The sequence below is a fragment of the Aquila chrysaetos genome, chromosome 24 (assembly GCF_900496995.4).
Source record: "Aquila chrysaetos chrysaetos chromosome 24, bAquChr1.4, whole genome shotgun sequence".
Taxonomy (NCBI): Eukaryota; Metazoa; Chordata; class Aves; order Accipitriformes; family Accipitridae; genus Aquila; species Aquila chrysaetos.
The window spans coordinates 10,321,343-10,335,399 of NC_044027.1; the positions used below are offsets into that span (position 1 = coordinate 10,321,343).

Consider the following 14,057-nt stretch of genomic DNA (forward strand, 5'->3'; position numbering starts at 1 on the left):
TGCTAGTTCTCAAGGTTTTGCAGGTAGGTGGTCATGGGACCAGCGTCCACGCTGTTGCTGCATTACCCCTCGTGCACTGGGTGAACAGTGCAGACCTCTCCGAGCCTTAGGCTGCAGTTCTCTTTCCCTGTCGAGTAAAACGGTGTAGCAATGTTTGCCCTCCCTGCAAAAGATGCTGTTGGACAAAGTGTGTTTTCAAACAGTTATGACATCCCCAGAGGGAAGGAATTGTACAGTGGGTGCTATTAAGAGTATGCTCACTGATTTGTGGCAGTTGCTTTCAACATAGTATTTCTGCTCCTTAAGGCATTGCTCTGTGGTAAACTGTATCCGAGCACTGTAAATGCTAACTTCTTAATGGTGCACACTGTAAACAGCATTAATGTTTTTAATGGATAGAAGCACTCATCTTATAACCCACTGAGGCTCAGAAAGATTCAGTGACCCTGCCCAGCCTTTCTGCTATGCTAAAAGGTCCAGCAGCTGCAGTGACTCCCACACCCTCCTGCATCTGCTGGGGTGCAGTGTAAGTGCAGACCTGTGCCTGGCAAACCTTCAAGATCTAGAAGGTTAAATAAATAAATGACCCTGGCATCAAAGCACATGGAGGCCCTGCAAGGTTGTAGGTTGTCTGATTTGCTCCAGCTTACCCTTGGGTGAGAGCTTTAAGCTGGCATTGAGAAGTAAATGCTGGCCCTGAAGAGTGAAGGGAGGGGGAGAGAGAATCCACTCTGAATGCTCACAGGGCATTTTCTCTTTAATTTGCACACAGTGTTGAAACGAGCTGCAATAAAGAAGAGCAAAAATGACCTGATTCATGCTGAAGAAGGTGAGGACCATTTCACAGACATTTGCTCCGTTGGTGAGTACTGGCTTCGCATTCCCCGAGGTTTAGATCTCCACCTAAACGAGTTCTTGTCATGTTTCCTCCGAGCTGCTCCTTTGCTCCAGAAGCTGCAGTTTCAAGAAGGAGAATTATCACTGCTCCTGCAGCAGCACTCAACTTAGCAAAGCAAATGGCTTCGTGGCTTCACCCTCTCCCTGACGCTGCCCTGCTCAGCTATTGCATGCTGCACCCTTTAAAAGAGCCCTGCCAAAACGCTTGGAGAATCTGTGTGGTGTTGGCCATACTGTGATTCTTCTTGGAACATGCTCATTCATGCTAATGAAGCCCAAATACATCAAATGATGCTACTAAGCCTCATCTGTTGTGGGGAGCAGAGGAAGTGGACACTTACTCGCATTGGACACTAATGCACAGTGTATAGTTTTGCAGCTTTTACCATACAAATTGTTACTGGGAAGTGCTGGGCAGCAGCCCCAGTTCTCATTCTTGCCTTAAAAGAAGGTCTTAAAGCAGTTCTCCACGTTTTTAAAGCTGGATATGGAGATACACACCTGTGTGCACGCAGTTGCCCACATACCTCCAATGTAGAGCGTGGCATCCTGAATAGTGTAGCATTCATGGTACAAGTTTGGTATCTTCAGCTCTGGAGAATACGACACTGTCAGGCTACAGAGGTACTGCTTGTTCTGCAGTATAACAGAGAGCTAGTTCCCTCCTGAGACATTGCCAGGTGGAGAGGCAGGAGGCAGGTCTAGGGTTTGCAAGGGGAAGCAGGCTCTGAGCATACAGCACCCTGTCTAAGGGGAACTGTTTGGACATCAGCAGAAAGGCCTTTCAGTCGTGGGATTTTACATGCTGGCTGGGGAGACATCTTCCTGACTGCTTTGGAGTTAGCTATTTTGCTTATTCCTGTCCCTGTTGTTTGAGTCTGTATTTTGTTTTGCTGCTGAAGCAGCAGATGTTCTCATTATCTTCCAAAGAAATGTCTTGGCACCCCAGTTACCACAAAGCAGTAAATCCTGGATGCATAAGAGTAGCAGCACAAAGAGTACATTTGAGAGTACATGTCCATATATGCTTGCAAGCATGAGTGCCTCAAATGCTCTTTGGAAATCTGGCATTAACGTTTTAAGAGATTACAGCTGCGGCTGGGGTTTTTTCCCCTTTAAATGAAGACCTGGTTGCAGGAAATGAACGTTGCTCAGCATGTTACTGACACCATCACCCACTGTTGAACTGCCACAATCCCCCAGGCTGAGTGGGCTGCAGGTTTTGTGGCTAAACTGCTGACACTTGTATGAGAGGTTTGTTGCTGAAAAAGGGCAAAAATGCGGCGACTGTGTGCATTTTTGTTTTGTTTTGTTTTATTCTGAGCAGCTCGGATCCCTGCATGGATAACAAGGAATGGTCATTTTTAGGACATTTGTTCATGGTTGCAATAATTATGAGATCTTTGCATTCACATCCAAGTCCCTCCAGGCTCTGGGCACCCATGCCATGCAAACAGATCTTTGAATTCAGCGTTTCAGGTGGCAACGGATGACGGAGCATCTGGACTCGTGGATAATCTGATGCAGAGCTGGGAACTGTCTCGGGAGCATATGGCAGGGAAAATAACAGCAGTGCTTTCCACCTTCTGCAAGTGGTTCACCCACTTGGGAAAAGTGTTTTTGATTCTGATTCATGGAACAAGGCAGAAAAGAAGAAATGGATAAAGCAGATACTTCTGCAGGCTCCTGAAAAGGCTGAAACTCTGCATAACATAAACAATCAGATCATATGGGCAATTATGCATAAAGAATATGTTTTTGAGAAAAGGGTTTTTTGGATGGTTTTCTATAATGTCTTGCTGATGGGAGCATAAGGAGCGTGGAAGAACTAACAATATAATTACTGACTGCAACATGAAGATGCAGACCAAAGTGGTAGAGACATTGACAGGTCTCTTGCTGGCCGTTGACTGAATATGTTGCGCTTTAATTCAAACACAAGTACCTCAATGAGCCTTATAATTGCATTATAAAGCTCTATAGTGGTAAACACTTCCCAATGTGTTCTCTGGAGTTGTTCTTAACGTTTATTCTGTTCTTTCCTCCTAACTCTCAGCCTTTCTTTCTGCACTAATAAGCATGCAGCAGTAGATGCTGGCTCCTTCTGGCTTCCTACCCTCTACTCTGTACCAGACACAGGACACTGTCTTGATTGCCAGACAGCAAAGCCTGGAGAAGTGGATGTTTTCTATGTTAGATCAGTCTAAATACTGCTGCTTTTCTTTTCTGGAAGATCAGTAGAGAGGAGACGAAAGGGCAGCAGACTACTCCCATGCAAATCTGAAAGTATAGACTGGCTTGAATATCTGGAAGGTCTTTACCTGCTAAACAGTATTATGATATGGTGCAGCCTATATCTTAACCTGTAGTTCATTTTGTTGTCTTAAAGCAATAGATAAGCACTATTATTTTCATTTTTTTTAAAACTGGCAAAGGGAGGAGTATCAAACTAGCAGAACGACAGCACACCAAACTTTCCCACGAGGAGTTTGTTCAAAGCCTGGCCAGGGCCAGCTCTGCATTTGGCATGTTGGTGGATGGCCAGAAATGTGAAATGAAGCAGAGAGCTTGCCTTCTATTGGGGAGATGGCGCAATATGCTCTTGTGTAGCTGTGAGGCTTGGAGAACCCATTGCTGTCACATCTGGATGTTTCATCCTTTCTATGGGTGCTGTGTTTGATGTTATTGCAGGATGAAACAGGGTGAGATTCCCACCCCTTCTAAGTGTTGAAATGTGAGTGAGCACACTCAAAAATTTGGCTGCTGCAGTCAGAACACTTTGTTCATGTAACTCAGCCATCTCCAACAACAGCCCATGCAAGTCATTTGCTCTCAAGGTGCTTGGTCCAAGACAGGACAATGTGTGTCCTGTATCCTGGTCAGCCCTACCCGCAGGGAAGCTCTGTCCCATGATGGGGAAGGGCGATAGCATATTATCTTGCTACAAACCATCTTGAAACAAGGTTTGCTAGCAGTTTCTGAGGGGTGCCAGCACAGCATGAAACAGGTAGTGGACAGCCTGCAGCAATCACGATTTTCCCTGCTTGCAACAGCGTCTGTGGCTGTTGCAGAGGAACTCCAACAGATGCATGTGTTTATTACTAACGTGTGCTGATTTCTCCTGCCTCAGCACTGGCCAGAGATTGCCTTTTCATCATTCGTTTGAACAGTGCCTGCTACCACATGGGGAGAGCTTACATTAGAAATCATTTCTTCCGTCAGCTTCCTATTGTTAAAACATTTGACTGTTTTCCAGGGTTTCAAACCAGAGTTGAAATGTAGCTGATATAGGCAGAATTGACACAAATGAGTAGCTGAGCCCAAAATATGATGCACGGAGGCAGATTGAGCCCTCTGCTGTAGAAATACATGAAGTCAGAGAGTAAAATAAGGAGACTTCACTCAATTCAGTCGTAAGGTCTGGGTCTTTGCCTTGTCCTTGGAGCAGGGGAAATAGCGACCAGCTTTCCTGTTGCCAGCTACCCAGCTCCAAGAGGATGTGCTCCACACCACAGGCAGAAATACTACTGTCCCTGGTACTTTCTGTCCCTCCAGTCAACTGGGAACCCAAAAATTATGAGTTAAACTGAGACAATCAAGATTGCTTCAAAGGGTTGGAAACCCAGTTTCTTTAGATGGTGCTGGGCGTTCATTCATGAAGTTTTAAAATCCCAGCCTTCATCCCTCACTATGTCATCGCAAGTGAAATGCCCTTGCTCAGCCCATAGTCAATGTGCCCAGCTTTCTGCTCAGCTGTGTTTCTGGTGCTTGGGAGAGGGTCTGTGTGCCTGGCAACGTCCTCCGGCCTTTCACCTGCCGGAATGTGGTGTGGTGACTCTTCTTTCTGTCTCAGGGTCTCCTTTTGCCCGCGCCAGTTTGAAGAGTGGGAAGAATGAGAGCTCGTCCTACTTCAGGAGGAAAGAGAAAATGTTCCGGTTCTTCATCCGGCGGATGGTGAAAGCTCAGAGCTTCTACTGGATTGTCCTCTGTGTGGTCGCCCTCAACACACTCTGCGTTGCGATGGTGCACTATGACCAGCCGGAGAAGCTCACCACTGCGCTGTGTGAGTACCGGGGACTGCACCTTTCCTCTAACGAGGTCTTGCGTTTTTGATCACTCTGAGCACTGCTGTCACATCACCGTGAGGTCTGGTCTTTAGGCTTCCTATACCTCCCTTAGAGGAGGGTCAGAAATTCATTAATGAGTGGTTCTAGTAACTCAGGAGTAGCCAAGTCATACAATTAAAAAAAAAATCCATCAGGACATGATACTGTTTTGAGGTGGGAATGTGATCCTAAATATTATCTGAAACTTCAGATTCAAACACATTTACATCTCGTAACACTGCAGGAGGATTTGTTCTGTAGGAGGCTTTATGAAAGGAGGGGGAATGACTTGCTACTTGGGTAAAGGCAGTTTTCTCTGTCTAATCAGCATCTGCCCTGAGAACTGCAGAATTCATGCCACTTTGCAGCTGATCTGCATGGGTGATTTTTCTGTTGTGCACATACTTAAAGCTCTGCCAGCACTGATGTCCCAGGGATAGCAGCACGTGCAATGGCCGATGCTACCTGGGAGATAAAAATGTCGATCTGTGCTTATAGAATCATACAGTAATTCACTACAGTTGTAGCTATTATTGTCATATTCTTTAAAAGGTTGCAACTCTACAGAAGGTCTTTTTTGATAATCGTGTCTTCCTTAGTAACGGTGTGTGATCAGATGGGATAAATGTCATGATGCCCTTCTGTGAAAATATGTGCAGTGGTGACAGAAATAATACCGTACAGAAGATTATACTATATTTGTGCAAAAGCTTTTATTTTAGCTTAGTTCCTGTGGTCACCTATCAGTTTAGGCTTCAGATAGTCTATAAGTGCTTTTGAAGTATGGTTTTGTTTTTGTTTTTTTTTTTTTAAATTGCATATTGTTCTGTCCTATGATGGAATAATCAATGGAGACAGCTTTCTGCAATTGGTACCTTTACACAGCACAGCGTTAAATGGAGGTTGCAGACTTGCTCACAAAGCCTGTTTTAAAAAAATGTGGAATGTAAAGGAGAGCGCTTTTTTTCATTTATTTTAATGAAGGTTGTAGGCTATGACTCCTAGAGCTCGAAAACGTGTAGGTATATGGTGACACTGAAAATGGGACACTGCAAGTTTTTCCTTCTGAAGGGAAGGGATGGAGAGCTTGTTTCTGGGAGACAGAGCCATTGCATTGGTCACTTCTGAATCTATAAAATGGCCAGGAACAAATCTTTTGTTCAGTACTTGATGTTCAGATGCGGCTAGTTCAGAATTTGCTAAGTAAAACTTCTGAAGCAAGAGAACAGAAGACTAGGAAAAAAACCTAAAATATTTCAAACAGTCTGACTTAATAACTGTGGCTTAGATCATTAAAGATACTTATCTACCTAATTTTCATTGATTTCTATATAAATTAAATACTTAAATATTTCTATGCCCAGATCCTCAGCTCTTACCTTATTATAAGAAAGCAAACTTTTGAAGTTTTTTTTTATAGACCTAAAAGGTCAAGAATACTAGCTGCTCTGACTTCAAAAAAACTCTCTATTAATGGTTGCTGAAATATTTAATACCACCAGGTAACTGGAGCTATAATGAGAATTGTATAAGAAGGACAGAAACTTCTTTCAACTCTTTTTTTTGTTTGTTTTTTTTTCAAGATTTAGACTGAAAAGAGAGAGAGACTACACAGAGAAGTCAGTCTTGCTTATTCATTTCCTAAATTTAACATAAATAATAAGCTAGATTGGCAGAGTAATTAAAAGTTTGAGGCTTAGGATTTCCTCTTGAATTAAGAATAAATGTCTAGAAAAAAAACAACCACTTTAAGTCTTTCAACTCAAAGAAGAAGGCTTAGATTTCCAAACTCAGTTTTGGGAACACCTTATGCAATAACTTTTCTAAGAGAACATTAAGAAATCCATGAGCCAGCAACTTCTACTTAGTATTCATATGAAAGCTGGAAGGGATGTTTCTGTTAATTAGAATTAAAGGTTCACCTCTGTGTGGGAAACATATCTGGGACAGAGGCCATAAATTAGGTTCCCAACCTGCCTTAGCTGAAGACAAAAAATAGGGAAGGTTGAAATTGTGTTGTGCCTGGGATTGGGGTGGATCCTTCTTTCAGAAGCTTTGGATGTGTCCATGACACCCAGTATTGTGAATTAGTTTCCAAAAAACTTGGGTAGCATATTTTAATTTCTTGGTGCTAAGGTACTACCTAGCTAAGAACAAGTGATTCCATTGAGTTATTTTTAATGGAAAAGTCAGAAAAACACCAATGAACAATGTCTTCTTGGGAGTTAAATCCTCAGCATCCTCCCAGCCAGAGGTGCTTTCCTGTGTCTCATCTGCCCTTTATATATCTTTGCATCATTGCACTGCCATTTACTGTAAGACTTGAGTATGTCCTTTGTCAATAAAGAAACACCTGATCAGGTGTTTCACAAATCAATCTCTTGGGTTCACTAAAAGACATAGTGTTTATTTGTAGCCACTAGTGTTAGAAACAACACTGTAATTGGTGAGGGCAACACAGAGCTGGGTCACAGACAAAACCAGAATATCTGAGGAATCATAGGTTTTGTGGATGTTCTTGTACAGGTATAAGCATTGGGTCTTTAAGTGGAGTGGTACAAGATTAGCCACCACGACATAGAGAATAAAAGCCAGAATGAATGGTTGTCGTGGAAATTCTAAGATACTCTAGGTAATTTTATCTTGGGTTTTTTTTTGTTTGTTTGTTTTTTGTTTTGTTTTGTTTTTTCCTCCCAAAGATAGTTTTCTCCAAGACGAGAAGCAGAGGTGCCATGGGTTCATTCTGGGGAGGATTGTCTCTGGTCTGTCTTATGGCACAGTGTAATGGAAGCTCTGGGAAGAAATCTTTTTTAACATGATTTTAGAACAAAGAGCGTCTGAGAATTGTCCACTGAAAAGGCTTACAAGTTCAGCCTCTTAAATTATAAAAGTCCTGTACCTCCAAACGCTCCCAGCTTTTCAGGATGATGAGCTGTAGTATTATATTCATGCCTGTCTTTGGAATGGTAGTGACCTAAAGGTTTCTGCCTGCTTTCCTGGGGGATGGTATAGTTTTCCTACCATAATTTTTCCTACTAATCCGAAGTTTAACATTGAATGCAGGGAATATTTTACACCTTACGGTATGTGGGACTTTGCGTGGACTAACTGGTTGTTTGTTACTGCAATCACGGTAAGACTGGGCTTGGCCCCCTCACTCCTGCGTGCACTAAACTGCAGCCAGCCTGGTTAACCCTGCAGCAAACACATTTGTGAACGAACCCAGATGTGGTTTAGCCCTTGAGGAGTGCTCCTTGAAAGCCCTGTTCTGACCAAGAATTGTGCGCAAATCATTAGCTATAGGCAGAACACGGTATCACAAGACCAGGGAATTTTAAACAGCTCCTGGAAATACTTGGCAAAATCCTTTAACTGTAAGAGTGACAGAGTTTAAAAATGGCTTTAAAGTTTATCCGTGATGAGTGAACTTCACTACAGAGGAGCAGGACTTGGCTAGTCTGATGTATAGCAAGAGAGAAGTAGCCAATTCTAATTATGTTGTTTCATGAAAGGTGCTTAGAAATGAACTGGTGAGGAGTTTTGTGAACTGTAGCAGTGGGAGAGGAGTGTGCTAAAGTCTGGGAGGATCCGCTAAACCCTGAAACTCTACGAGGCACCTCTAATTCAATTATACCTGTCCCTCCGGGGAAAAGTATAATTACATTACAAATTAATTTTACTTAAAGAACAGTTGGTAAAAGCCTATGGGTCTGCACTGATTTATTTTTCCCTTGGTCTTTTCTTTTAACTTTCCTGCTGTTGAATTGTTCTGATTAGCTTTCTCCACTTGATATTCCATATTGCTGCAACTGCTTTGAAAAAGGAACTGTAGGAGCTTTAGAAAGGGGCTTGGGATTTCTTTAGTCTTATTGAAAGAGCTGATGAGAAATTCTTTGAATTCTTGGGGTATGGTGAAGAACAGGACATACTTTATGCCCCTGTAATTATCCCCAAATTAGATCAGAGGTTTTCTCTCTCTGCATGGAAAGGGTTCCAGTGCCGCATAGCAACAGGACTTTTCTCATACTGCACATGGACACATGGCATGTTCTGCTTACCGAAGCATGGACCTTCAATTAAATAAGTTGCAGTTCCCTATAAAAGTATATATTTCATGCAGCCACCCATGATTGTCATCAGTTTGTGGTAATTTGCACCATTGCTGGCATTCTCAGAAAAAAAGAGACTTCTGTCAGAAGAAAACTCTGTAATCTAGCCTAGAAAATCATCGCTGACATCTAGTAGCAGCAAAGATGCATCTTCAACTGTGAGGGCAACAAACCAACAAACTCCATACTGTGGGCACACAGGTGCAGTGTTAAGGGTTTTTCAGTCAGGACTGTGCCTTTTAAAAATATATGCTGTAGCTTGAGCGGAAGTTGCAAGCCCGATGTGGAAACAGGTGAATGTATTTCCATGCCCTGTGCTGTGCAGGAGGCCAGCAGAGATGGTGGTGGTGATCTCCTCTTCCTCTGGCTAAAGCTGTGGAAGAAGGCTGGAACCATAGCTCTCTGGCTTCCCTGGGGCAGGCTTTAAGGACCATGGTGAGAAGGTTTTGGGGTTGGATCAGTAAGGTTTCACTTGGGAGCCCTCTCATCAGGCTTCCATTCCCCTGTGGCTGCCCTTCACGAAGCAGCTCTCTCCATGTTTCTCCAGCTACCACTACAGTGATCCTTAACTTGCTCCTAAATTTGTATCTGTTTAAAAACAAGATCCAGAATGTCTCCTTTCTGATAAATACTATATTTGAAAACAGTATTTTAGCCATTATGGCCTGAGAACATCTTCCCTGTGTGCTACATGATGCTGAACCATGTGTCTGGTGCAATTAGGCTTTTTTTGATGATGTTGTGTTTGCCTTTGAAGTAGATAGCCAGTTCCCTCCAGATATAAATATACAGCATTTGCAATTGTGAGGAAAAGGCTTTCTGAAGTGAGCATATTTGTTTATGTCTGCTGAACATTTCATAACTGCTTTGTCAAAGAGGAGGAAGTTGTACTTTGCTGGTTGGTGTAATGTACAAGGAGGATGAGCAGAGGAAACCAAAGCGGCAGGCTTGGCACCTGCTCCTAATGACATCGGACTTGGAGACGGGGCAGAAATGGAATTAATCCATGGGTGATTGACAAAAAAGAGCTGCTAACTATCTAATTCAAACTTATGGGGCAAAAAGATGCTAGCAAGGCCTTTGCCAATAGCACAAATTTGAAATTAAATAAGAGTATTTGTATCAAACTTTTTTTCCTTAAATCACATTACAAAATGCTTCTGCTTAACACAGATTAAATTACATGTGGGATCTGAATACCAGGAGGTCCAAACAATGAAATTGCATTTTCAATTATACGGGCAGGGCTATGTCAGAAGAAATCGTGTTCCTGATCCATCCACTGGAGAAGCTGATTCACTTTTGAGTCAATTCCTTCTGCCCAAGGAGTTCACTATGTTCATATTTTCCTTCCCTCCGTCCCCTGACCTCATAGCACTATGATCTGTAGCACCTGGTATCTGCTGAAATATAGCTATTGCTGCCTGTTTTGAACTCCACCTAGATGGAAGTCATCAGCTGTGAAAGGACAAGTTGGGTGGTTCTTTCAAGAACAGCAGAAGGAAGTGGTTTCTTGGATGTTCTGAGTTTCTAATGTTTCCTGGTTTTTTTAAAATTTATTTTTCTTTTTAATAAAATATTTCTTGATTCTATTTTACTTAGAGACAGCATTTGCTAGCTTTTTTTCCTCCTATGATATTCTGGTTTTGCATGTGTGTTTGCAGGATGTGTCAGTCCAATGATGGAACATTGAACTGGTTGATACCTGGGGTTTTTTCATGCTTGTGCTGGATGAGTGACTGAACATTAATCTTTGTTTCTTTTCTCCTTTTTCTTCTTTTGAAATGATGGTAATTGTCTTGGCAAAGTGTACTGAGATCTGTTGGTGAAAATTACAGTAAACCCCCCCCACCTAGTATTATTCTTATTCTGTGAAAGAATACGGGGTGTACCTGAAATGTAACTCTTAAAGGTGAGTCTGGTGGACAGAGAAGAGGATAAGAATCTCCCTGCCAGCATGAGATATGAAGCAGGTGGAGGCTGTGCAATGCTTTCTGTAGGTCTGATCTACAACCCTTCCCTACGATTTTAAGTTTTGTCTGCTAACTGAGCAAGGCCACCAGTTTCAAAGCATTGGTTTGATATCAATCCTTGTGATAGGGAGACTTTATATTGAAGGCATTCCAATAAGCACTGCCAGGCTTGCTGAGCTCTGCTGAGTGTGAAACTGAAGATGGGAGTGGTAACTGCCCAGCAAGGGAGAGACTCTTGTCAGCACAAACGCTGGTGCAAGGTTTCCCTCTGGGCTAAGGACTGAAATAGGTGACAGGAGCAGCACAAATTCTTCCACACCCAGAGAAGATGCATCTGCTTTATTGGGGGAATTTTACCTTCTGTTTCTTACCACTTCCAAAGTATGTAGGGTGCAGAATGGAAGTTCAGGATCTGGCCTGGAAGCTAGTTTAAACTTCTGATTTACAGGGCCAGCTATTAATAATTAAGGATTTTAACATTCTTGCTAATTCACAATTGTGATCTTTTTAATTATGTGCAAGGAAATTCAATACCACTGAACACGTGGTTTCTAAAAATTCTGTATTTTTATATCATTGGACTTCTCAGCCATCTCATTTTATGCCTGACATTGGTTCACCTGGTACCTTTCTTGCACCCTCTGCACTCGTATAGTCAGATGGATTGCCAGTGTAACTGTGGATAACTCCCTACTCTGGCGTCCCTGGTGTTGGAAACAACTGTTTGCTCACTGAGCTGTTGTGTCTGATGTCAGAAAGGAGAGAAAAGTTGTAGCATGGTGCAGGTGTGAACAAGCTTCTCCTAGCAAGTTCCAGCCTCAAAGGGAGATGGAGGTGTGCTGCTCCTCCTTGTGACCAAGCTTTCCCCTGAGCACTGAGATCCAGTGGGTGGAGCCTACCTCTTGGTAGGAAAAAGGCTGAGAAGTCTGCAGACCTCATTCTTTGTCATCTTATTCCTCAAATGTGAACACTTTGCCTTTGATAGTCTCCTTTAATGATATTGCTCTTATTTTCAAGGAGAGTAGGTTACATGGTATAATTAATACGCTCCTGGTATTTCCTCCCCTACTGCAAATGTTGGCAGAAATGTCCTTGTAGGCTCCTCACAGAAGTGTTAATAAAACCTTTCTCATCTGGTTAATGCTTCCTGGATTTCAGTTAACATGATGCCCATGATATTTCATGACTGTCTTTCATTTAAAACTTAAAACCCCTTTTTATTTTTTGATAATTGAGGCTGTATTTTTCAAGCAATTTCAAAAGACAATCAGCAATGTGAGATGGACCTGGGCCAACTGCACTCACTCAGTATGAATGTGCAAGGCAGTGAATGGAGTGAAAGCCATGCGATTTGAAAGGACCCTCTGTCGTGGTTTAACCCCTGCCAGCAGCTAAGCACCATGCAGCCGCTCACTCACTCCCCCCCCACCCAGTGGGATGGGGGAGAAAATCGGGAAAAAGAAGCAAAACCCACGGGTTGAGATAAGAACAGTTTAATAGAACAGAAAAGAAGAAACAAATAATGATAATGATAACACTAATAAAATGACAACAGCAATAATGAAAGGATTGGAATGTACAAATGATGCACAGTGCAATTGCTCACCACCCGCCAACTGGCACCCAGCTAGTCCCCGAGCGGCGATTCCCCTCCCCCACTTCCCAGTTCCTATACTAGATGGGATGTCCCATGGTATGGAATACCCTGTTGGCCAGTTTGGGTCAGGTGCCCTGGCTGTGTCCTGTGCCAACTTCTTGTGCCCCTCCAGCTTTTTCTCGCTGGCTGGGCATGAGAAGCTGAAAAATCCTTGACATTAGTCTAAACACTACTAGCAGCAACTGAAAACATCAGTGTTATCAACATTCTTCACATACTGAACTCAAAACATAGCACCGTACCAGCTACTAGGAAGACAGTTAACTCTATCCCAGCTGAAACTAGGACACCCTCATTCCCTCCTCTCTCTTTGCCCACGTTTGTTAGCTGAAGCCCCATATTACAGGAGGTGTACAAAGCACCTGGGGTTCAGGATTATCCAGCTGAAATTTTCCTTGTTGCAACTTGTATCTGTTGCCCCTTGTCTGTCCCTGTGCACCTTTGAGAAAAGTTTGGCACCATCTTGTCTTTATCATTCCCAGAATCATAAAAGTGAAATTACAGAAGACGACTTTCCTATTGCATCTGCGCTGCTACAGCATCAGAGAACCTTCTGTACTGCACTAAGCAATGTGATTAATCTCCACCCTTTGAAGTTTGATTCTTTTCCTCATCTTCTCTCTAGAGGGAGAAGTTTGCCTTATACTATTTGGTTTGTTTTGGTAGTGTAGAGGTTTTTTGCCCTTTTTATGTTTGTTTTTAACATTCCATTGTTGCTCTTGCTTACTGGCTTCCAAATCTAAACTTGCGTGACTTAAAATGCCAAAGGCAGTGTTTTCTGTAGCTTCAAGTCCTAAAAACTTGGTCTGCAAATTGAAGTCTCCAGCTATGTTCTTTCTGCCCTTTGTTTCATCATAGGTGATAAATTTTCCCATCAAAAGCTTCACAGCCTATTTGCCTGTGATATGTGACACAGGAGGAAACAGAACTTGCTCTTCCATAATTATATGGTTATACAGGCATAATAAAAATAAATGTGACTATGTGCTAACAGTAGACACAACACCTCTGAATATAAGCTCTCCGAGGCAGCAGTTCTGTTGGGTATGAAGGTATTTTTATCATGAGAGGATGTTACAAAAGCTTACACTCCACTCCCAAAAGTACCCGTCTCGTGTAGGTACAGAAGTCCCAAACATACATTTGCAAAACATTATCTGTGCAATGAAATTAGACCTTTAGAAATATTAGATCCAGAGCTTTCTTTTGAAATTCCTTTACAGAGGTGATGAGAATATTATTTAATGCTCATACCAACCTTCCCACAGTACACATGAAACATTGCCTTCGTAGTTCCTGAAGGTTGAATACAGCT

At 42.5% G+C, this 14,057-nt stretch overlaps 1 protein-coding gene across 25 annotated transcripts in view; it reads left to right on the top strand.

Annotated features, from left to right (window-relative positions):
* Nucleotides 1-14,057, top strand: part of CACNA1B (calcium voltage-gated channel subunit alpha1 B) — a 314,217-nt gene that overhangs the window by 167,063 nt on the left and 133,097 nt on the right. For 19 of the 25 annotated variants that reach the window (XM_030000172.1, XM_030000169.1, XM_030000168.1 and 16 more), the window contains 2 exons: nt 773-862; nt 4,751-4,960. In XM_030000172.1, coding sequence (XP_029856032.1) covers nt 773-862; nt 4,751-4,960 — 300 coding nt within the window. The remainder of the gene's footprint in view (nt 1-772; nt 863-4,750; nt 4,961-14,057) is intronic. The other 6 variants (XM_030000175.1, XM_030000182.1, XM_030000189.1 and 3 more) reach the window with 1 other exon arrangement.